This window comes from Clupea harengus, chromosome 18, assembly GCF_900700415.2.
Source record: "Clupea harengus chromosome 18, Ch_v2.0.2, whole genome shotgun sequence".
Classification (NCBI taxonomy): domain Eukaryota; kingdom Metazoa; phylum Chordata; class Actinopteri; order Clupeiformes; family Clupeidae; genus Clupea; species Clupea harengus.
The window spans coordinates 7,516,737-7,539,816 of NC_045169.1; the positions used below are offsets into that span (position 1 = coordinate 7,516,737).

General features: G+C 44.5%; 1 protein-coding gene across 3 annotated transcripts in view; it reads right to left on the reverse strand.

The window, feature by feature from the left end:
- Positions 1 to 23,080, reverse strand: part of chd3 (chromodomain helicase DNA binding protein 3) — a 48,693-nt gene that overhangs the window by 21,226 nt on the left and 4,387 nt on the right. For 2 of the 3 annotated variants that reach the window (XM_031584622.2, XM_031584620.2), the window contains exons 4-31: positions 22,858 to 22,982; positions 20,808 to 21,046; positions 20,467 to 20,597; positions 20,007 to 20,133; positions 17,177 to 17,352; positions 16,001 to 16,255; positions 15,517 to 15,720; positions 14,982 to 15,199; positions 14,688 to 14,819; positions 14,309 to 14,411; positions 13,781 to 13,972; positions 11,676 to 11,876; positions 11,310 to 11,447; positions 10,799 to 10,920; positions 10,128 to 10,301; positions 8,900 to 9,041; positions 8,599 to 8,730; positions 7,225 to 7,342; positions 6,925 to 7,049; positions 6,427 to 6,658; positions 5,832 to 6,001; positions 4,552 to 4,729; positions 3,892 to 3,978; positions 3,270 to 3,355; positions 2,876 to 3,009; positions 2,342 to 2,486; positions 1,679 to 1,844; positions 8 to 177 (exon numbers count right to left, since the gene is read on the reverse strand). In XM_031584622.2, the coding sequence (XP_031440482.1) occupies positions 8 to 177; positions 1,679 to 1,844; positions 2,342 to 2,486; positions 2,876 to 3,009; positions 3,270 to 3,355; positions 3,892 to 3,978; positions 4,552 to 4,729; positions 5,832 to 6,001; positions 6,427 to 6,658; positions 6,925 to 7,049; positions 7,225 to 7,342; positions 8,599 to 8,730; positions 8,900 to 9,041; positions 10,128 to 10,301; positions 10,799 to 10,920; positions 11,310 to 11,447; positions 11,676 to 11,876; positions 13,781 to 13,972; positions 14,309 to 14,411; positions 14,688 to 14,819; positions 14,982 to 15,199; positions 15,517 to 15,720; positions 16,001 to 16,255; positions 17,177 to 17,352; positions 20,007 to 20,133; positions 20,467 to 20,597; positions 20,808 to 21,046; positions 22,858 to 22,982 (4,422 nt within the window). The remainder of the gene's footprint in view (positions 1 to 7; positions 178 to 1,678; positions 1,845 to 2,341; positions 2,487 to 2,875; positions 3,010 to 3,269; positions 3,356 to 3,891; positions 3,979 to 4,551; positions 4,730 to 5,831; positions 6,002 to 6,426; positions 6,659 to 6,924; positions 7,050 to 7,224; positions 7,343 to 8,598; positions 8,731 to 8,899; positions 9,042 to 10,127; positions 10,302 to 10,798; positions 10,921 to 11,309; positions 11,448 to 11,675; positions 11,877 to 13,780; positions 13,973 to 14,308; positions 14,412 to 14,687; positions 14,820 to 14,981; positions 15,200 to 15,516; positions 15,721 to 16,000; positions 16,256 to 17,176; positions 17,353 to 20,006; positions 20,134 to 20,466; positions 20,598 to 20,807; positions 21,047 to 22,857; positions 22,983 to 23,080) is intronic. The other variant, XM_031584621.2, reaches the window with a different exon arrangement.

Consider the following 23,080-nt stretch of genomic DNA (forward strand, 5'->3'; position numbering starts at 1 on the left):
TTCCCACCTCTGTATTCTCAGTCTTCTCTGTGCTGTTCTCTCCCTCTGTTTCTTTGCCCTTGTCTTTCTCTTTCTCTTTCTCTTTCTCCTTCTCAGATTCAGGCTGGGCATCACCCTCTCCTTCTTTCTCTCCCTCTTTTCCATTCTTCTCTGGCTTCTCCGCTGGAGCTGGGGTCGCTGTTAACACAGAAATAATAGGTTAGATATTATAAGAGGTTGTCTCTTTGTTTTTCTGTGTGTATGTGTGTGTGTGTGTGTGTGTGTGTGTGTGTGTGTGTGTGTGTGTGGTTGTGTGTACATGAGAGAGCAGTGCAGTTAACTATAGCTGTAACTACAGTGGTCTCAGAGAGGCCAGTGTTTGGGCTTGTTGCCCCATCTACTGGAGATGGTGTGCAAATCCATGTGATCCCTACTAGGGCAAAGGTGAAGAGTTTGAATGTCTATTGGCAGTGCTCACTTCAGTGTCTGAGTGCCTGTGTGTGTGTGTGTGTGTGTGTGTGTTTATTTATTATTGTGTGCCAACAAATTTAGAAGTTCACAGTGTATACTTACTCTTCTTGAGTGTGACAGTAGAGTGGTAGTGAGTTTCTGTGTCTGTATGTGGTGTGTGTAAAGTGTGTGTTTGTGTGTGTGTGTGTGTGTGTATGTATTTATTAGTGCTGTCAGTTTAACGCGTTATTAACGGCGTTAACGCAAACCCATTTTAACGCCGTTAATTTTTTTATCGCGAGATTAAAGCGATTTTTTTTTCTTTTTTTTAGATTAACATCCTTTTTGGCCTCTGTGTAGTAGTCTAACGTTACGGTTTGAGTGAATGGTGAGCGCGATACGGCGAAATGGATGATAAAAAAGCTTCTGAATGGAAAGTTTACTTTTAAAAGTTGTGTTGTGCAAAAGAAGTGAGCTTCACTGTTGTCTGAAAATGTCAACAGGCAGCTGGCTGAAAGCAAAGAAGTAGTAGGCTTACCTTTTATTGGTAACCTAACTGTTACGGTTCAATATTTCTGAAATAAGAGGCCTGACTGCTATGTTCCCAGCAAACTTGAAAAAAAGAAAATATTAAGCCATGGTTTAACTGCACTATAGGCTGAGTCCTTGTTTACCTGAAATGTGCACTTTATAATTTTATTTTGTACCGCCCTGTTTGGCAATATTGGTTTTCAATAAAATAAAACATTTGCATAAAGCAAGCCAATCAACTTTTCCATGTTGATAAGGGCATTAAAAAAAAAAAAAAATGATGTAAAAAATAAATAAACGAAGGGACATTTAGAATAGATAAAAATGTGCGATTTATATGCGATTAATTTTGAGTTAACTATGACATAAATGCGATTAATCGCGATTAAATATTTTAATCGTTTGACAGCACTAGTATTTATTTATTATTGTGTGCCAACAAATTTAGAAGTTCACAGTGTATACTTACTCTTCTTGAGTGTGACCGTATAGTGGTAGTGAGTTTCTGTGTCTGTATGTGGTGTGTGTGTGTGTGTGTGTGTGTGTGTGTGTGTGTGTGTGTGTGTGTGTGTGTGTGTGTGTGTATGAGTATGTGTGTGTGTGTGTATGTGAGACGTGTGTGTATGTGAGATATGTGTGTGTGTGTGTGTGTGTGTGTGTAAGTGTGTGTGTGTGTGTGTGTGTGTCTGTGCGATGTGTGTTCCACACAGCGGCCCACCTGGTGTGGAGGTGCAGGGGGTGTTGTTGCAGCTGGGCTCCGGCGTGGGCGTGGAGGTGTTGATGGCGGGGGAGGAGGCGCGTGATGACTTCTTGGAGTCCGTGCTGATCTCTGGCTTCAGCTCTGGGATGCTCCACTTACCGTTGATGTGCTCAAACTCCTGCACCTGCGGCCGCCAGACCCCCACACACACACAGACTTAACCACTGACACAGACAAGGTTCATAATCTCTACCTAAAGGACATAACTACTATCATATTGTATTGTATCGCATCATTTGTATCACATTGCTAAGTTTCAATTTGTATTGTATTGTATTGTACTGTACTCTACCTTGCTGTATTGTATTGCACTGTACTGTACTGTATCTTACTGTATTGTAACCATTTTAAATTTGATAATTAAGTTAACTGTTTTTAACTATCATAATAAAATGACATCTATAAACATTTACATCTATGCTAGTTCACAGGCCATTACATCATGACAAGTCACACGAAAGATACCTCTGACTAACCCTGAGAATGTTCATGCTTTGGAGATGTGTTTACTCTCCTGATCTGACCTCAAATTAAATATTAACCTTTTTCCAGAGCAAGCAGGTCCGATGGGCCCTTGGCACGTTCCTGTTTGCTATCCCTATTTGACTTTTGACCTCTCACCTTTTTCTTGACCAGTGACATGACCCCTATCCTGGTGAGCACGGGTTGCCGGCACAGCCCCTCCCTCGGCACGCCGTCGGCAAACGTCTCTGAGCCATCAGCCACCGGCTCGCACAGATGCCGCATGAAGAGAGACACGTACGCCCTGAGAGAGAGGGACAGAGAGAGAGACAGAGAGAGAGAGCGAGAGAGAGAGAGAGAGAGAGAGAGACAGACAGAGAGAGGGTGTGAGAATGGATAGACAGATTAAACGTGTTATGATTACTGAATAGACCACTGAACAGAACTTTGGTAAGACACATTGTGTAGCGAGAAGCTACCTGTACTGAGTTTAGGGATCAGCAGTAACACTATGTGAACTTTTAAGAGGTACTTAGTCAGGGACATTTGGATACATGTGGGTGTGTGTGTGTGTGTGTGTGTGTGGGGGGGGGTGTGTGTGTGTGTGTGTGTGTGTGTGTGTGTGTGTGTGTGTGTGTGTGTGTGTGTGTGTGTGTGTGTGTGAGAGAGAGTGGGTGTGTGTCTGCTGCATACTTGAACTCCTTCTCAGTCTTCCCCCGGAGGTCTCTGACCAGCCACTGAGAGGAGAAGGCATCCTGTGAGGGCATCCCCCATCTCATCACAGCATTCAGGAAGGCCTTTCTCTGACGAGTGTTAAAGCCCAGAACCTGAGAGAGAGAGAGAGAGAGAGGGGGAGAGAGAGAGAGAGAGAGAGAGAGAGAGAGAGAGAGAGAAAGAGAAAGAGAAAGAGAAAGAGAAAGAGAACATTTAAAACTCTCCGGCCATATTCGCCTTATGCATTCTTGAAGAGAAAGTTTGTTGAGTTTACACTTGACCTTACACATTTGTTTGAGAAAACTCAATTCTAATAATACTATAACCATAACTGAATCTGTTATCTCTTTTGATATATTACTCCGTGAATTACCTCCAGGTTACCCCCCACTCTGGCCAACAGGGGGGGCAGTGGTTTATCCCTCTCATTTCGGAGCTGCCGCCGTGACTGCCTACGTCCTGGAGGTACGGGAACAACACAGGAACCGTCCAGAGACGGTGGAGACAGATAGAGGAGCAACACAGGAACAGAGCAGAGACGGTGGAGACAGATAGAGGCACAGACAGGGAGAGAGACGCAGTCAGAGACACTGAGAACAAATTCCTTCATCTGGAAATCATGAATTCCTGTCAGACGTCCTTGTCAAAATCAATGCCACGTGTAAAATCTCCCAGCGTAACCTTTTGCTTTCCCACGCTTTTACGACCAATCCCAACACATTAGACATCGTTATTCACTCATCAATCACCAAAGTCCTCGTTTGCTCTACCAGAAACACAGTTCCTCCTCAACTTCCCCTTTTCCCCTCGAGAGAAGAAAAACCCTCCCTCTGTCGCCTCTGGGCCATTTCTGGGCCACTTCTGGTCCACCTGTGGCTATGTGACCACGCATGCATCTTCACAGAATGACTTTTGAATGAAATCAAATACAAAATACAGACTCTTTGATCCTGCTACAGGGATACTCCAGGGAGTCGTCCTCCAGGAGTCCTCACCTTCAGGCCTCTCGTCAAAGTCCTCGTCCTCCTCCTCCGAGCCCACTGAGTACTCGGACTGGTTATCTGAAATATCAGCATGCCACTCTGAAACAGTACAAATAGTGCCCCCGTCAATAGAATGGGCCAGGCAGATCACTGCCTAACGGCACACACCGTATACATGCAGACAGGTGACGCGCGCGCGGACACATACATACGAGGTGGTAGCACCGTAGAGGTGTTCATGCTTGACTGTGTGTGTGTGTGTGTGTGTGTGTGTGTGTGTGTGTGTGTGTGTGTGTGTCTGTGTGTCTGTGTGTGAGTTTGTGTGCATTTGAGATTTCTGAGCACTTTTTCCAAGTAGTTAAAGCGAGTGTATAATGAGAAAAATGGAAATTGTAAATGTGTATGTGTCTGGATATGCATTGGGTGTTTCTGAGTGCAAGTGTGTGTGTGTGTCTCTGTGTGTGTGTGTGTCTGTCTGTGTGTGAGTTTGTGTGCGTTTGAGATTGCTGAGCACTTTTTCCAAGTAGTTAAAGCGAGTGTATAATGACAACAATGGAAATTGTAAATGTGTATGTCTGGATATGCATTGGGTGTTTCTGAGTCTGTGTTTGTATGTACATGTGTGTGTGTGTGTGTGTGTGTGTGTGTGTGTGTGTGTACGCTCTGGGGTACCTTGGTCCTCCTGTGCTGCATCGTTGTAGTTGACCTGTTTGCGAACCCTCTTGCCCTTGCCCAGGTTGCGGGCCAGGTCCTCCTGCTGCTGCTCGTAGTGGTGCCTCAGCAGCTTCTCCCAGTAGTCAGGGTCCACGTTCTCCTCCTGCTTGATGATCTCACGCTCGATCTCCTCAACCTACACACACAGAGAGAGAGAGAGAGAGAGAGAGATAAAGAGAAAGAGAAAGGGAGAGAAGTGCATGTCAAGAAAGTTAACTCACACTGTCTGTAGCAGGGGGGGGGGAGGGGTAAACTCACTCTGTCTGTAGCGGGGGGAGAGTGAGGTTAACTCACTCTGTCTGTAGAGGGGGGGGGAGTGAGGTTAACTCACTCTGTCTGTAGCGGGGGGGGAGTGAGGTTAACTCACTCTGTCTGTAGAGGGGGGGGAGTGAGGTTAACTCACTCTGTCTGTAGAGGGGGGGGGGGGGGGTGAGGTTAACTCACTCTGTCTGTAGCGGGGGAGAGTGAGGTTAACTCACTCTGTCTGTAGAGGGGGGGGGGGGGGTGAGGTTAACTCACTCTGTCTGTAGAGGGGGGAGTGAGGTTAACTCACTCTGTCTGTAGCGGGGGGGGGGAGTGAGGTTAACTCACTCTGTCTGTAGCGGGGGGGGGGGGGAGTGAGGTTAACTCACTCTGTCTGTAGCGGGGGGAGAGTGAGGTTAACTCACTCTGTCTGTAGCGGGGGGGGGAGTGAGGTTAACTCACTCTGTCTGTAGCGGGGGGGGGGGAGTGAGGTTAACTCACTCTGTCTGTAGAGGGGGGGGGGGGAGTGAGGTTAACTCACTCTGTCTGTAGCGGGGGAGAGTGAGGTTAACTCACTCTGTCTGTAGCGGGGGGGGGAGTGAGGTTAACTCACTCTGTCTGTAGGGGGGGGGGAGTGAGGTTAACTCACTCTGTCTGTAGAGGGGGGGGGGGAGTGAGGTTAACTCACTCTGTCTGTAGAGGGGGGGGGGGAGTGAGGTTAACTCACTCTGTCTGTAGCGGGGGGAGAGTGAGGTTAACTCACTCTGTCTGTAGAGGGGGGGGGGGGGTGAGGTTAACTCACTCTGTCTGTAGCGGGGGGAGTGAGGTTAACTCACTGCACAGTTCTGTACCCTCTGGTTGTGACTATCAAATCAGTGTATTAATTGTGTCCAATATTACATGTGCACACAAAATATAAAGAACGGACATTTCAGAGACAACCAAGGCTCCTACACCCATTCCTCCCTCTCTCTCTCTCTCTCTCTCTCTCTTACCTTGTCCTCCTCTTTCACCATGTACTGGGCCACCTTGAAGGAGCTCAGGTACTCATTCATGTTCTGCATGTCAGTGTCGTCCGTGGCGTCCTGACTGCGGTCCAGGAGCCTCTCAATGGCAGTATTGTCGTAGTGGATCACACTCATTTCATCGTCCTTGATGTCCCCCGCTAGAATCCAGAAAACGTGGCACCTTGATACGTTATTTCAACTGTATTTAGGGTTTGTGCTTTTTAACTCTCGGCTGTCTTAATTAGGGGCCTTAATTATAACCTGGAACACAGCTTCTTAGCTTTATTTTCTCAGTCAGTATGAATTTAAAATGAATATCCTCATACTCTGTTCCGATCCTGAACTCAACAAAATCGCTTGGATGCCATGATCTCTGATCTACTTCTTATTCACACACACACACACACACACACACACACACACACACACACACACACACAGACACACACTCTTTCAATTACTCTTTCTGTTTTTCTCTGTCTGTGTTTCCTCACCCCTCCTTGCATAGCTCATCAGTGCTAAACTTGATATCTTCTCTCTCTCTCTCTCTCTCTGTTTCTCTCTTTTCCTTCTTCGCACTCACCCTCGATCTCATCCTTGAAGAGCTCCTCGGTGCCGAACTTGAGGATGTCGTCCAGCTCCTGCTTGGTCATGGACCCTGCCTTGGAGCCCAGGCCGGGCCGCACCACCAGGTGGGTCAGCATCATCTTGCGCTTGGCCACCTGCGTGATGCGCTCCTCCACCGAGGCCCGCGTCACGAAGCGGTAGATCATCACCTTATTGGCCTGGCCGATACGATGGGCTCGACTGAATGCCTGATGATGTGTGTGTGTGTGTGTGTGTGTGTGTTTGTGTGTGTGTGTGTGTGTGTGTGTGTGTGTGTGTGTGTGTGTGTGTGTGTGTGTGTGAGAGAGAGAGAGAGAGAGAGCATTGGAGAGAAAAAAGATGGGGAGATTAACTGGAATGTTGGAGAAACTGTCAAGTGTGTATAAAGGTCAATCAGGTTCAAAAACAGCAAAAACAGCAATTCCTTCATGTAGTTACATAAAAAGGAAGTCAACCAATAAGCAGTCTGAGAGACCTGAATATCATTGTGGGGATTCCAGTCGGAGTCAAAGATGACGACCGTGTCTGCTGTGGCCAAGTTGATACCCAGACCGCCCGCCCGTGTGGAGAGAAGGAAACAAAACTGTGGAGCCCCCGGAGCTGAGAAAGAGAGAAAGAGAGAGAAATTAGAGAGAGAGAGAATACACATACAAAAAGACAGCAAAGTGCAATAAGTGTCTCTCTAAAAAGATTGCATTGAAAAGATGCTTTTAATACTTGTCAATGAGATGATTTGTGCCAGTGTTAGAACAGGTGAGGGCTGCATGAGACTCACCGTTAAACCTGTCGATAGCCTCCTGCCTGAGCGCTCCTGTGATGGCCCCGTCGATGCGCTCGTACTTGTACCCCTCAAAGTCCAGGAAGTCCTCCAGCAGGTCCAGCATCTTAGTCATCTGCAGGAAATGTGAACTATTAACAGACTGATAACCACGGAGCATATCTGTAACACACTGTATGTGAATACTAGTGAAATGATCAGTACACATTATACTGCCTGGGTATTTCCATTTAGCCATTTAGCAGAAATCAAGGAGAAAACAATCAAGCTACGAGCGATAGAGACCTAGTGTAACGATAAATACTACTTTACATAAGGAATGCAGGGTATCTAAGTATCTGTTGCCTTGTGTCCTTGTATGTGTGGTTGTGCGAATACTTTGGTCCACAGAAGGGAGGAAATTGTAACTGTGGCATAAGGCCGTAGGTTCGGCCCGGGTTTCACGTGGCATTATTTGTAAACAGACCAACGTTTGTAAACGAAGAGCAGACTCCTCCCTCATTGGCCACTTTGGCGTTTGTGTTCCGGGAATAGATTGACACGCTACTTTCAAATTTCACAGTGGTGGGACAACTACAGTATGCGGGTTGATTTTGGCCCCAGGTCATACTTTAGTACATTTTTTACATTTATCACATTGCACAAAATGATACAGTTTGGGCAAGGGGTGAGGCTGCGGTTAGAAAATGATGTACTGATTGATGTATTTTATATCTGTCCAAATTACGTTTATGTTTATGTTAAGGTATTTAGCACTTTTATCCAAAGTGTAATGTAGATTCTTAGCAATAGCAAAAATGACATACATACATTTTAATGATGAGTTTACCTATGAATGAAATGAAAGGCTTACAATCCTGCCCATAATTCAATGCCCTCGATTCCCACGACTCAAAGCTATCGGTTTATTTTGGTCCTGGTTGGTTTCGGATTACTTTCTCACCAGTGGGACCAGAACAGAGTTTGGCAGATGATGCGGCCCTCTCTTTGGTGGTCTCAGGCAAATTATTTGGCAACAGGCCTGAGTGTGATTACCGCGTTCTGACCTATGCAAATAAACCGAACCAAGGGGTCAAACGCACTACGGTTCGATTCAAACTAATGGCTGCAAGTGTGAAAGCACCCTAAGTATATGTAGGGGGGGAGTATATGCAGCCAAGAGACTGTTCAGTGCTGTTACTTTTATTCTTGAATGCAGATGATACTGCTTAGTATACCCTTGAGTACATACTTTCAAGTACATTCAATCCGCCACATATACCATGATGTAGACCTTTATCGAAAGAGGTGAATATGTTGCTGGTTCTTTACTTTTAGATCTAAATAATGTGTGTGATATTTGATGGTGCTGGAATGGGAGTGTTTCTGTACCTGTGAGAACACCAGCACCCGGTGGCCCTGATCCTTCAGCTTTCTCAACATCTTCTGCAGCAGGTGCAGTTTCCCAGAAGACTTTGTAAGGGCTGCACCCTCATAGGCCCCACTCGGTGTCTTGGGAGCTTCCTGGAACATTTATCAAAACACACAGACACACACACACACACACACACACACACACCAGAGAACCATGGAGGGTGTGCAGTAACCCAAGCTCGCAGGAGGTGGCAGTATTTGACACTTACAATAGCATCTATCCATGACATTGATAGAGTATTAGGTTGATCCCTCTCACCATAGACGCCACAGGGAAGAGGTAGGGATGGTTACAGCACTTCTTTAGGTCCATCATGATGTTGAGGAGAGACACCTGGTTACCGCCTCCTTTGGAGTTCAGAGCCTCAAAGTTTCTCGTCAAGATGAACTTGTAGTATTTTCTGTCCACAGGATAAGACGGAGAAACAGAGAGCGATAGATAAAGAGAAAGGCGAGGGGTGGAGGGATGGAGGGAAGGAGGGAGGAAGAAAAAAGTTATCATCAAGTTCAACAGCAGCTATCATAATGCTCAACAATAACAAAGGTGAGAGAAACTTCCATATCTGTCGAAAACGGCTTTTTTTGGTTGAGATTATAGCTCATCTATCACTCTTTTTTCTATTCTTCACTCTTCATCCTCTCTTCTCTTTCCATCCTCTCTTCTCTCTCCATCTTTCTCCTCCCTGCTGTTGTACACGAGGCTCAGCTGGTGTGTAATATCTGACTTCCGATCTGTCTAACTATAATCGCTTAAATCTCTCTCACCAGCCAACTCTCTCTCTCTCTCATTCTTTTGTCATTCCCCAATTTCATGCTTCATTGTGTCCTTTTATTGCTCCTCCATCTTGTCATCTCTCTAATCCACCTTCCAAACACACAAATTTGCAACCGTGTAGTAATGTACTCCTTTCCCTCGCTCTATAGCCATTTCTCTCATCCCTTTATCTTTCTCTCCTCTCATTCCTTTATCTATCTCTCCTCTCATCCCTTTATGTATTTCTCCTCTCATCCCTTTATCTATCTCTCTTCTCTTTCCTTTATCTATCTCTCTTCTCATCCCTTTATCTATCTCTCTTCTCTTTCCTTTATCCATCTCTCCTCTAATCCCTTTATCTATCTCTCTTCTCATCCCTTTATCTATCTCTCTTTCCTTTATCTTTTCTTTATCTTTCTCTCCTCTCATTCCTTTATCTATCTCTCCTCTCATTCCTTTATCTATCTCTCCTCTCATCCCTTTATCTATCTCTCCTCTAATCCCTTTATCTATCTCTCTTCTCTTTCCTTTATCTTTTCTTTATCTTTCTCTCCTCTCATCCCTTTATCTATCTCTCCTCTAATCCCTTTATCTATCTCTCTTCTCATCCCTTTATCTATCTCTCCTCTCATTCCTTTATCCATCTCTCATATCCCTCCATCTCTCCTCTCATTCCTTTATCTATCTCTCCTCTCATCCATCTCTCATATCCCTCCATCTCTCCTCCCCTTACTTCTGCATGGGGCTGAGCTCCACGCGGACGATGAGCTCTGTCTTGGTCGGCATGTTCTTGAAGACGTCGGCCTTCAGCCGGCGCAGCATGTGGGGCCCAAGTAGGTCGTGCAGCTTCTTGATCTGGTCCTCCTTGGAGATGTCCGCAAACTCCTCCAGGAAGCCTTCCAGGTTGCTGAGGACGCATACACACACACACACACACACGCACGCACACACACACGCACACACATACATACACACACACACCATACAAATATGGTTACAGAACAACATGATGGTAAAGAAGATTTTGCAAATATATATACAAGACAAGACAGGACAGAACTTGTGTGAGTGAGTGTATGGGGGGGGGCTTCTTCAGGCTTGCTTTCAATAGCTCCACATGACAACATAACTTTTCTTTTTTCTTTTTAATATTCCATTCTGATTTACAGTTTGTAACCCCCCCCCCCCCCCCCCCCACACACACACACACATTCACGCACAGAGCGAATGTATTTTCTTTCTCAATGTAATTTCCAGATAGTTTGAGTCATGTGTTAAACTTCACTTCTTCAAGAACACCAGTCCGTTGGCCACTCAACACCAGATGTCTGTGAAATGGAGAGTGACATGGAAGTGGTGGCCCTCTTGGGCAGAGTTCAGTTAGGTGCGTCGCTGTGCGCTTACTTGAAGCGGTTGGGTGTGAGGAAGTTGAGCAGGTGGAAAAGTTCTTCTAGATTGTTCTGCAGTGGAGTGCCTGTCAGCAGCAACTTGTGGTCGATCTTGTAATCATTCAGCCTCCTGAAAAACTGCAGTCACACCCACATCCGCACACAAATACTTGAGAAAACAATGAAGTAAAAATCAATAGGCATGAATAAACATAACTTTGCTGCCATGCTCATTTTTGCCAGGAGGTGGCAGTGTAAGGTATTACTAATAAAAGTGTCCATAGTGGTTTTTGTAACAAATAAAGAAATGGCAGAAAAATCAACCCTCAAACGTGCACACACACATGCACTCACACACAAGGATACTAAACACACTGCCGAATCAAGTCTGTCGATTTGTTTAAATCTGTCTGTGAGAGCATATATCTGTATGACAAATGTGAGTGAGAGTAAATGCATACACACACACACACACACACACACACACACACACACACACACACACACACACACGCACACACACACACCTTGGACTGATTGTTTTTGAGACGATGGGCCTCGTCCACGACCAAACAGGCCCAGTCGATAGATTTTAGTGCAGTCTGGTCGATGGTCACCAGTTCATATGAGGTCAGGAGCACATGGAACTTAATGACAGCCTCTCTCTGCAGGACAAGTGCAGAAAATTGAACACAGTGATTCACCCTTTCAGTGGCTAACCACACATGTCTTTTGTTCCTTTACGATAATCTTTAATCCTTCTTTCATCTTTCGACTTTTTTGTCCCTGTCCCCTTACACCATGTCTTACACCCTTCCTCTATCCTGTTCTCCTCCTCCTCTCCTTCTCCCCTCCCTTTTTCAGCCTTGTTCTGTCTCCTAGGTTCGGCTCACCCGTAGTCTGAATGTTTTCTTTCCTCCCTTGATTGCCGTGTCGTCGAAGGTGAACTCGTTCTCCCTGATGATGGCTCGGCTGTCCTTGTCTCCGGTGTAGGTCACCACGTAGAAGTCGGGCGCCCACATCTCAAACTCACGCTCCCAATTGATGATGGTGGACAAGGGGGCGCTCACAAGGAAAGGCCCCTTAGTGTGACCCTAAAGTACAAGAAAGAGATATAGATAGATAAATAGATAGATAGATAGATAGATAGATAGAAAGACAGGTAGACAGATAGATAGATAGATAGATAGATAGATAGATAGATAGATAGATAAACAGACAACAAGATGAATGAAAGAAGATCTAGTGATAACATCTTTATTTGTGGTGGTTCTCTGTTCAGTCTCCACTCGTAGGGCAAGGTTTGACACAATCCCAAATAATATTTACAAGTGGAGAAGACACATCCGCCCCCATGTGAATGCTAGTGAGGGCTCATCAAAGGAATGGATTGTAATTTAATTTGAAATGAACAAAACCGCGTTTGCTCTTTTTCTGTCTGACTGTCACATCACACAGTTCTATTTTCAGCGCATCCTCTGCCGCCATACCCAATTGCACTCCATTCTATTTTAATTGATTTTTCTTCAGCTCAACCTTATTACATTTTTGACTTGTTATACAATACCTCCAAGAAACTGCAAGATCAGCCTCGACCTCATCTAGACTGCCATTCTAAAAAACACACAGCATTCAGAGCAGAACACAGCATCAATATTGCATCCATGACTGGCCCGGGTGAAGTGTAGGGTGAGCCTGTAGTTTCACGTGAGCAGTAGGCACCGATGCATTAAGAGAGCCTGCCAAAATGTCAGTCATCATAAATACCTAATCAGCCAGATAGCAAAACACCTTGCATCTGCTAGAACCACTAAAACCATGCCGCATCGGTCCGTGGCCCCAAAATAACAATGAGGCTCGAAGAACCGTGCGGGGTTATTCTCGTACAAAGCGTGTTTGAGGAGGGAACTAAGATATGCTGTCTCTGTGCAACGTCCAACCTGAACTGTGTAGCCTGCCCAACTTTAGTTTTGATACGAGTCCTCCTGAGTCATTTAGTAATTCAATTCCTCGCCCTAAAAACATTCTGGCTATGTGTCAACAAGCTTTAATAATATTCCCTTTCCTCGTATTTACCACTCAAGGTTGTTATGTCTGAAAATATTGCTAATTCTGAGAAAATATTGTGCCGGAAACTCCACCCTATCAAGGGGACACAGTTTAGCCAATCAGGGCTATTGTTTGGCTGTGACCTCACAGAGTATCTTGACCACTCTGAATTATGGATGGAGGGGAAGGCAACAGTTTGTCCTGCATCTAGTCGAGTACAAAAGCAAAAGACCGACTGCAGTATATGAGTCTGGGAGAACAGAAGAAGACTGTTACAGTAGTCTGAAGAGAATCACAGTAGTCTGAATGGAAAGCCAAACGGCTTGTGAAGGCAATGCCAAAAAAGCCAGGAGACTGTGCAGTGGTTTGCTCAGTAGGAGGTGTCGGCTCAGAGAATGCTACACAATCAAATATTTGCCTCAATCATGCCATGACTCAGCTGATTTATGCCTTGTCCTGCGTAGTGAATTCAAAGGCAGTATTCCTAAAATTCCATACGGCCTCTCTACCGACTGTTGTCACTTTACTGCCACCACCACTACTGCCATCATTTTTCATGCTGTTGAGAATTGGATGTGTCCAGTGAAACACACAGTGTTGATGGAGGACATCCAGAAAGCGCTTTAACATATGGGGTCAAGTTACAGGACGAGATTAGATCGTGTTAATTGTTGATTCTTCACACCTCAGTTAATGTCTGTGCTGCAACTGTTTTCTTGTTTCGGTCTGTTAAGTTTTAGTGATCTTCACAGAGATTGTGCGAATGTGTGAAATGTATGCAAGTCAGTTTCTAACTTGCAATGTTCAACAGTAGGGTCAGAAAATACATACAATTATATATATAAATATAAATAAATAAATAAATAAATAAATATATATATATATATATATATATATATATATATATTTATCTCACCACACCAATCACTGGGCCACTCTGTAGACGTACCTCTTTGTAGAGGGAGTAGAGGAACACAATGGTCTGGATGGTCTTGCCCAGGCCCATCTCGTCAGCCAGGATGGTGTCGGTGCCCTGCGCCCAAGAGAAGCGCAGCCAGTTGAGCCCCTCCAGCTGGTACAGGTGAAGCGTGCCCCCCGTCACCGTCACAAAGTCCGGCTGCTCCTCGTACTTGATGGTGGGCTGCAAAGGAGAGAGGCGCAGAGAGAGAGAGAGAGAGAGAGAGAAGATTTGAAGTCAGGAGAGTAGTGATTGCGAGTGAGACAACAGTGAAGGAGGGCAGGGACATGATGTATGGAAATGGAAAATCAGAGGGACAGATAGATGCCTCTTCTATTTTATTTATTCAGTCACACACGTGGAATGTTTACACCAACTGTTTGCACTATTCTGTATCCTATTTCTGGGCAGGAAACATAAGTGTTTGTATAACATAAGTGTTTGGAAACATAAGACAGTTGGATCTTGGGCTGGGGTGAAACTGAGGGCTAAGAGAAAGGGAAAGTAGGGAACACTCACGTCAGTCACAGGTGTTCGAGGAGATTCATCATCGTTCTCATCGTTCTCCTCTTCTCTCCTCCTCCTCCTCGGCTTGTCTGTGTCCTCCTTCGTGATCTCATCCCTATTGAGACAGACAAGGATGTGACTCTCTCTCTCTCTCTCTCTTCCTCCCCACCTCTCTCTAGTTACCTCTGTGCTCTTAAACAACTGAAACATCAAAGAACTTCTACAGAGGTTTCTGACTTACTCCATCCTCATCCCAGACATCACTGCAGCAGACTGTGTTGTAATCAGCTTGTCCTTGGGTGTATCTTCCAAAATCTCCACAATGCTCCCTTATCTGTATTGAGTGGCTCTCTGGGTTAGGGTTAGTTTTTCTGGGGTGTTACTACGGTACCTGTGTTTCCAGTAGGCTGACTTGTGCACACCGAAGTCTGGGATGTCCAAATCATCTATCTCCCAAGTGCATTGGTCATAGGTCAGATCTCTCCATTTGACCAGGTAGTAGTAGTTCCCCTTCTTATCCACACTGCAACACACACACATATGCAGATACATAAAAAGAAAAAACACACACATACACACAATACAAATACAAAATTACTGCAATTTATCATCCTTTTGTTAATATTAAGACACACACAGAGTCACAAACTTACATAGTCTCATCCACACATGTCCATACACACACCTGTGGTTGATTATACGATGGATCATCATCCATTCGGGCTTGATGCCGTATCGGTAATACTTGTCGTCCAGGATGGCGTACTGCGGGTCTTTTGCTCGCCGCTTCTCGCTCTTCGCAGAATCCTCCTCATTCCCGGAGCCGTAGTCCAAACTTGGGGGCTCGTCCATGTCCGTCTTGCGCTGGTAGTTCCGGAACATAACCGAGTGGAAAATCTCCAGCTGGACACAGAGGAGATGAGAGACAGTGAAATATGAGTGACAGACAAGTATGGGAAGCAATACTACGAGTGGAAAATTGACTCATTGGTTTCATATGCTGTACTTTTAAGATTGGTTTCAAGATTTTATTTGAGTGATTAATTCAGGAATATCTTCCCGTCAAACAAATGTCAGTACAGGAAAATAACAGATTTTTCCACAGATTACCCTTACCACAAAGCTACACAGTTCTCTCTCTCTCTCTCTCTCTCTCTCTCTCTCTTTCTCTCCCTCTCTCTCTCTTTCTCTCTCTCTCTCTCTCTCTCTCTCTCTCTCACCTGCAGCTCTGTGATCCAGGTGCAGTGCCAATAGGACTGGCCCGTGAGCTTCACAAAGAACTCCCTCTCCGGCCGCCCCTTCATGGGAGGTGGAAGGGGTGCGTCCGGGGCTGAATCAGGAGGCGGGGGAACAGGAACAGGTGGAGGGGGCTCGCCCCACCGCCAGTGCAGGATCTTCTGAACACGCCCTTTGATTGGCGGGCACTGTGAGAAGGCAAAAACACAGCCCAATCAGATAATCTGTCACTTTTTGGAAGACGACATGTATTGCACAGTCCTGGGTCCAAATGTTACCGTTTTCCACCAGAACATGGTAATCAGATAACTCTTGAGTCAAGACACGATAATTAGTAGAACCTATTTTGCAAGTGCTTGGATGGATCAAATCAAGATATGACAGGACATCTTACTACAACAACTACAACGACAACTCATTGCCTCAGATTAAAGGTGAATTCTGATTGGAGAGAGGGCTGCCACTCACTGTGCAGCGCGGGCACAGCCACTCCCCATTGGGGATCTCGGGCAGGGGCGGGTTGAGGCAGTGGATGTGATAAGAAGAGGTGCAGGAGTCACAGCAGAGCAGCTCGCCCCCATCCTTGCACACGCGGCAGAACTCCATGTGGTCGTCGTCCTCCTCCTCCTCCCCTGCGGCCACCGTCTCTGGTGGCTCCTCGGCCTCCTCCTCGAACTCCTCGAAGTCCTCCTCCTTTGCCTCCCACTGGATGCCCTCCTTCTCCTAGACAGAGAGAGAAAAGGAAAGACATATATACAAACACATGCAATACGTACAGAATATATGCATTCTATATGTATTACCAGGTACATGTATGTATATGTTTTGCTCTTCAAGGACAAGGACTTACTGTAGTATAGTGAAATGAGAGGGGCATTACGACACTGTAAGTCTAACTGTTATGTGACCTCTAGACTTTGAACGCTTTACATCAACATTTAAATCCCTGTGCACCTTCCCTTTGACCTTGAGTTGACAAAGTCTACCAGGACACGTCAGTCTAGGCCTCAGAATCAAATATCACTCTGGTTCGATCCACTGGGGTAGTAAAATATCAAATTGCATAATCTGCTTTCAGTAATTTAAGACAAAGTACTGTGTCTTGACAATGACAATGACACTGGACAATGCCATAAAGAATACATAGATCAGGTAATTTACAGAGAGATGAGTGTCATAGAACATAAATGCCCTGAGGGTACTTTTGAGGATTTCAAAGCACAATATTTGAACAATTATGCTAAGGTATTTAGAACACTGAAAATATCAGGCAATTGAACAGAAAGTTAGTCATGAAGAGACATCATTATTGTACAGTACATGATCGGTTATAAGCTAATGCATGTAACATTAATAATGAATGCGTCTTTAATATAATGTATATGTGTGCTGCAATGTCTGTGGACATTAGAACACAAATAAACTCAGCAGGGAAAATTGAGACGTCTCCAACTGAATCAAGAAAAACCTACACCTTGCCTTCAAAATACAGACTCTCTAAAGTAGTGCTGGCCAAATCTCTTCCTAGAGAGGAAGCTCTTCAGAAACAGGACTTTACAGTGATCCTCTCCTGCTAATAAGCAGGAGGAAAGGGGGCCTGGAGCTGCCTGTGTCAGGGGAGACCTGTGCCCAGGCGACACTCACGCAGTGCGGGCAGCTCCATTTGCCGGCAGGCGCCTTCTCCAGCTCGGGCTCCAGGCACACCAGGTGGAAGGCGCGGGGGCAGGTGTCGCAGAGGATGATCTCGCCGCCCTGCTGGCACACTTCGCAGTAGTCCTGATGGTCCGTTTCGTAGCCCTCGCCCTCTTCATCTCCCAGCACTGTTATAAAGAAGGAACAGAGAGGCACGTACGCTGAAAAGCTGCGTGGTGTGACGAAGCAGGGGAGACGGATGTAAAGATGAGAGGTGCATAACTGGAGATCTCACTACTGAACTCACAACTGGCGTGAAGAGACGAGAGAGAGAGAGAGAGAGAGAGAGAGAGAGAGAGATGAGAGAGAGAGAGAGAGAGAACTATCTATATTCATTCATTTTATTCACTTTTATCCAAAGTGACTTAGTGCAGATATAAAGATTTTTCATTAGTCTTGGGTCATTCATACGAAATTGGTACAGTGTTCTCTACAAGTTGAACGACAAGAACATCTATCTATAAGACTTTAACTGAAGCCTGGAAACTGAACAGAGCTAGCATTAAAAACAATATACCTCACAAGGTGACTAACCTGTGCTCACAGAGGTATAACTGAAATCAGACTTCAATCCCATCGTGAAAGTTACACAAAAATAATAAAGGACAAAGTCAATGGTAACCATGGTAACCATAATGCCTCAATGCCATGGCTTATGCTTTGTGAGTGTGATGGGTTTGGGTTCTCTGGACCTCTGCAAGGTGACCTTAAAGTGAAGCTGAAAGTGTGCTACAATATCAGCCTGTGGGTGCCATCTCTGGTGTATCCCACTGATACTCACTGCTCCTCATTGCACAAGTTTACATTCATGTCTAATTATATTCCATGATTTATTATGATCTCCTAAGAACAAATGAATGGAATATATTATGTGCTATAAAGGCATTGAAGTATACACACTATAAGGGCAAGTAATACATCTGAAAAATGATATGCAAATATATGCAAATTAAATCATAGTGCCCTTGAATGTTTGCATTTGTGGTTGTCATAGTAAACGGCCTCTCTTATCCATACCTCTCTTGTTGGACAACGATACCATTTACTTACGTATGCAGTGTGTCAAATGTGAGTTGTAAAGCAACAATATTATAACTGCAGTCAATATCTGTAGTCTAAAGTCAATGTTTTTATATTATTTTTGTTTTATTTGCACTGCAACCATAAGCATGAAATTACACTGAGCTGGAATAAATGGCAGTGCTTCGACGTACACCTAACACCAGTGCAAACCAGACAAAACCTGCACATTTTAAATGCAATCACTTTGCCTAATGTCCCCTGCATATGAAATCAGCTATGTGAGCACAAGGGTCCAAAATCACTGTTAACATGCTACTTAACTAACAAAACTAAGACCAATTGGTCAGTATTGATCAGATCGCGGTCCATCTACAAAAAATATAAGAGTTATATAACATATAACAGAGTTTATGAGCACAACGTATAAACAGAAATTCAGATGTCTACAGCTGAGTAACCAACATCAAGTATGTGGGAATGTAATGACGTTCTCGAAAAACACGCACCCACGGTTTCCTCTTCAGTATCAAAATATTCTCACTCAAACCACCCTGTTGTTGTATGTTCATTAAAAGTAAATATATTCAGTCCGTTGGCTGGTCAGATTGGCTGGTAAGGTTGCATACTTGCACAGAAAGAGCCTATTCCACTAAACACACAAAATGTACAAAATTTACAAAATGTTCCGGCAGAAATTAAATCAAACCTTTTCCACAGAATACACTTTATGACCTTTTGTGTTCATATATACACACACTTTTCATACAGCTGAGAGTTTGAAGACATAGTATGCTCACATACACACAGACAAACACACACATACACACTCACATTTCTACACATTTCTTGACACATACCTGGAGATCCAAGGACTACACACCTAAACAATTCCAACCCATGTCTTGTCACATGACCTCTTCTTTCTTAAAATCAAAAGGCCTACGATAGATCCTCATCACAGTCTTAACAAACTTCTAAACACAGAACAATCTTCGTTTCCATTTCTGTTAGGTTTACATTAGACAAAGAGGTGTTATGAATAAGATAAGTGGGTCTATAAGTGCAATGGGTGTTGGTGCGCACCCTCACACACACACACACACACACACACACTAGCATCAGTATTATAAAGTTTTGTCGACGGAAAACGCTGACAGACTCCAGTCAAAGCAAAACTCACCAAGTCCCTTCAACAGAGCAGCAGGTCACTTCTGCATTAGTCACATGACAGAGCTTTAAGAAGGAAACATTGCTCAGGCTAACCTACATTTGAGGCCCATGATATAACTGGACTGCTTTCTGCTCTCTCTGATTCAGTGAGTCAGTTTTTACGCACATGCTGTTGGGATCTGCTATGCAACTGTGCAAACAAATACTGCCAACATCAGCCCTTGATTAGACAAGTTGAGTCACTAATTGTACTTAAAAGAAAGAGTGTAATCATTTCAATCACTGAGCATAATGGACGTTAGTATTCAATAACAAAGAAACACGTAGAAGCACAAAGAGTCATGGATTTAAAGCTTACTGCCCTGGACAATAATGAAAAGCTGTAGTTTCCTTGACGACTCGCTCAGAACCATTCAGCTGTCTCAAAAAGAAAGATAAATCCCGAGACAAAAACTTCAACGACAAACTGTTTATCACTTTAAAAACGATCTGGGAAGGATTGTTTCAAACCCCAAATGAAATACAAAACTGGAAACACGGAAGCATTGAAACACGGAAGCGTTGAAACCCATTGGAAATCTCGTCTTACTTTTCTTCTTCTTCTTGGGCCGTCCTCTCTTGTTCTTCTTGACGCGGCCGGAGCTGTCGGAGCGAACCGAGGAGCTGTGGACGCTGGAGTTCTCCTGCTCCGAGTCGTCATCGTCCACTTCGTCACTCTAACAGGACAGAGACACAGTAAGAAACGCGCTCACGCTGCCCTGCCCTTACACAGTAACGTGTCCCAACTCTGCCCAGAACAGAAAAAACTATCAGAGATACACACGCACTCACACTAAACAGTCATAAGCAAACATGCGTTTGACACAGAATCTATACATTACGACAGATGTGCATCTTGGTCTAACCTGGTAGTTTCCTCGACTACACCTGTCCTTCTGGCATAGAAGCATATAAACCAAGAGAAACATCCACACACAAATACATACATCACACAGGTACACACAGAAGCACACAGTTTCGCAACCACACACACAAACAAACCCACTCACAGAACTGCTCTTCTTCCTCTTCGGCCCCAGAGCTCCCAGTTTGATGCGCAGTGGAGCCATCTTCTTGGCCTTGGCCTTGGCCTTCTTGTCTTGGACGCGTGGGCTTTTGCTACGTTTCTTGTAGCCGACTCCTGTGTAAGAAGAGGCAAATGATACTGGAGGCTAATATCTAATTACAGTGCTTATAATCTTACTAGCAAATAGAATATATAGAACCAGAAAGACAGGTAGATGTATGTACAAGGTTCAAACATCATAAGGTACAACTGTGCTCGTTCTTGTAACTGACTACAGGAATAGTGAATGGAAACAATAAGAAATAAAATATCCCCTCCTCTCACCTTTGCCCTCTTTGGTTTTGGCCTTGCGCAGTGGGGGAAGTTGGGGAGGGGGTTCTGGAGAGGCAGTTGCCGCAGAGACCTGCTCGGCAACAGCTACCGCGGCTGCGGCCGCAGCTGCTGCCACGGCAGCGGCGGAACCCTTGAAGGGGTTATTGGAGCTGAACTCCCGCCACTTGGCCCCCAGAATGGTCATCATCTTGGACATGGGTATCTTGGGATTTTTCTTGGCTATCATCGGCCTACGATATGGGAATATGACAGGTGTGTTTATCTTTCTTGAAAATAACCATATACCATCCAAATGAATTTGAAAACGTTCCAAAAGATAGTTACTGACAAACAAATACCATAAAAACTAAAAACCTATATAATGTTGCTTTAAAGGTATGGTTCATGATTCTGATCTAATACATTTAGTCAAATTCAGGAAATTCCTCCACACAGTCGTCTAGCTGTCCGGTCTGTGTGCTCAAAAAAACTCTGGTATACGTACAAAGGCTCAGACCGAGCCATATATTATTCCAGCCAATAAATACGTTGCCTCAGGAGCAAGGTAAGGAGGGTGTAATTCAATTGGCTATGGAGCTCAAATATGAACAACCTTTCGCCAGAATCATGGACTGTACCTTTAAATATCATAACTGAACATTAGAACAGGTAGTCTACCCAGTACACCTAACATTACACTGACCTGAGGCTAAACACAGTGATGGCAGTGCTCCCTGTGAAACTTGTGATGTTCAAATAACAAATGAACTTGATTGGACATCTATTTGCATATAAACAAAGCAAGCAGTTTACAACAAACAATGTATAATAACATAACTCAGGTCCTTTGATGTATGCAAGGAGATGCTGCTCATGTTCTATCAATCAGTTATGGCGAGCGTGCTCTTCTATGCTGCAGTCTGATGGGGAGGCAACATGTCTAAGAGGGACACTGGGCGGCTGGACAGGCTGGTCAGAAAGGCGGGCTCAGTGGTGGGGCTGAATCTGGACTCACTGGGAACTGTGGTGGAGAGACGGATGCGGAGCAAGCTCTTGACCATCATGGGCAATGTTAACCACCCCCTCCACCATATCCTGGCAGGACAGTCTAGCAGCCTCCGTAGCGGGCGGCTCAACACGCTACGTTCACGGACTGAGCGACACAGGAGGTCCTTTGTCCCAGCTGCCATAAAACTATAACTATATGACTACACTGTTTTGCACTATACACTCTACATCCTACACTGTATATAACTGTATTGTATTGTTTGTTTGTATTGTCTGTATATATTGTTTGTAATTATTGTAAATATGAGAGAGCTGTAAGACACCAGAATTTCCCCACGGGATTAATAAAGTATTTATCTATCTATCTATCTATCTATCTATCTATCTATCTATCTAACACGTTAAACAGTAAATGGTTTGTTCCACACCTACATCATTAAAAGCTTTTAAAACAGTCTTTCATTTAGCCTACTCAAGTGTAAGCACTAGATATCTGGACAGTACAGCACTTCCAAAGGGCTAAGCTAAGGCACTACTGCTGGCAGCAATAACACTCATCTGTGCATCCCCTCCAGGAATCTGCCCACTGAATCTCATCAGTGCCCTAAACACCCCCTGAGGACCAGACACCTGGAGTCTACAAACTGTCAACAGAACAAGACTTCAACCGCAGTAATTGAGTTCCTTTATTGGAAAACTGTGGGCCCAAATGTGAGCACAGTTATAAACTACATATACATAATTTGACTAACCTGTCAATCTAGTATATTTCATATCATCATATATGACTACATAATTTCCATTGCACTCAATTATATAACAATGGCAGTGTAGTTGGACAGGCTCGTCTGAACAATAAGACCAGTGGCTACTTAATCTACTGAATAACTGGGGACGAGGCATTTCCTTACTTTACAAATAAACCAAATTATTTCCAGTTCTCAAGGGCTCCAGACTCCTACTGCTCTATAACGCATATAATAATAATAATAATAATAATAATAATGCATTTTATTTGTAGCGCACTATATATATAAGACCCGCTGGCTCTCACCTCATGAACTGGCTGAAAGCCTTGTAGTTGGTGAGCGTGTGGTAGTCCTCCTCGGTGAAGGTGTGATCCACATCTTCTAGGCCCCAGTCTCGAGCCAGCTGGGCAGAGTTCTTCTGTTCCACAGGCTGCAATGGGGAGAATGTCATGGGTTTGGTTATAGCCTGCTTGAAGCAACATTGCATAGATGTTTGCTGTTCTTAAGATATGCTCTAGTAGGTAGCTA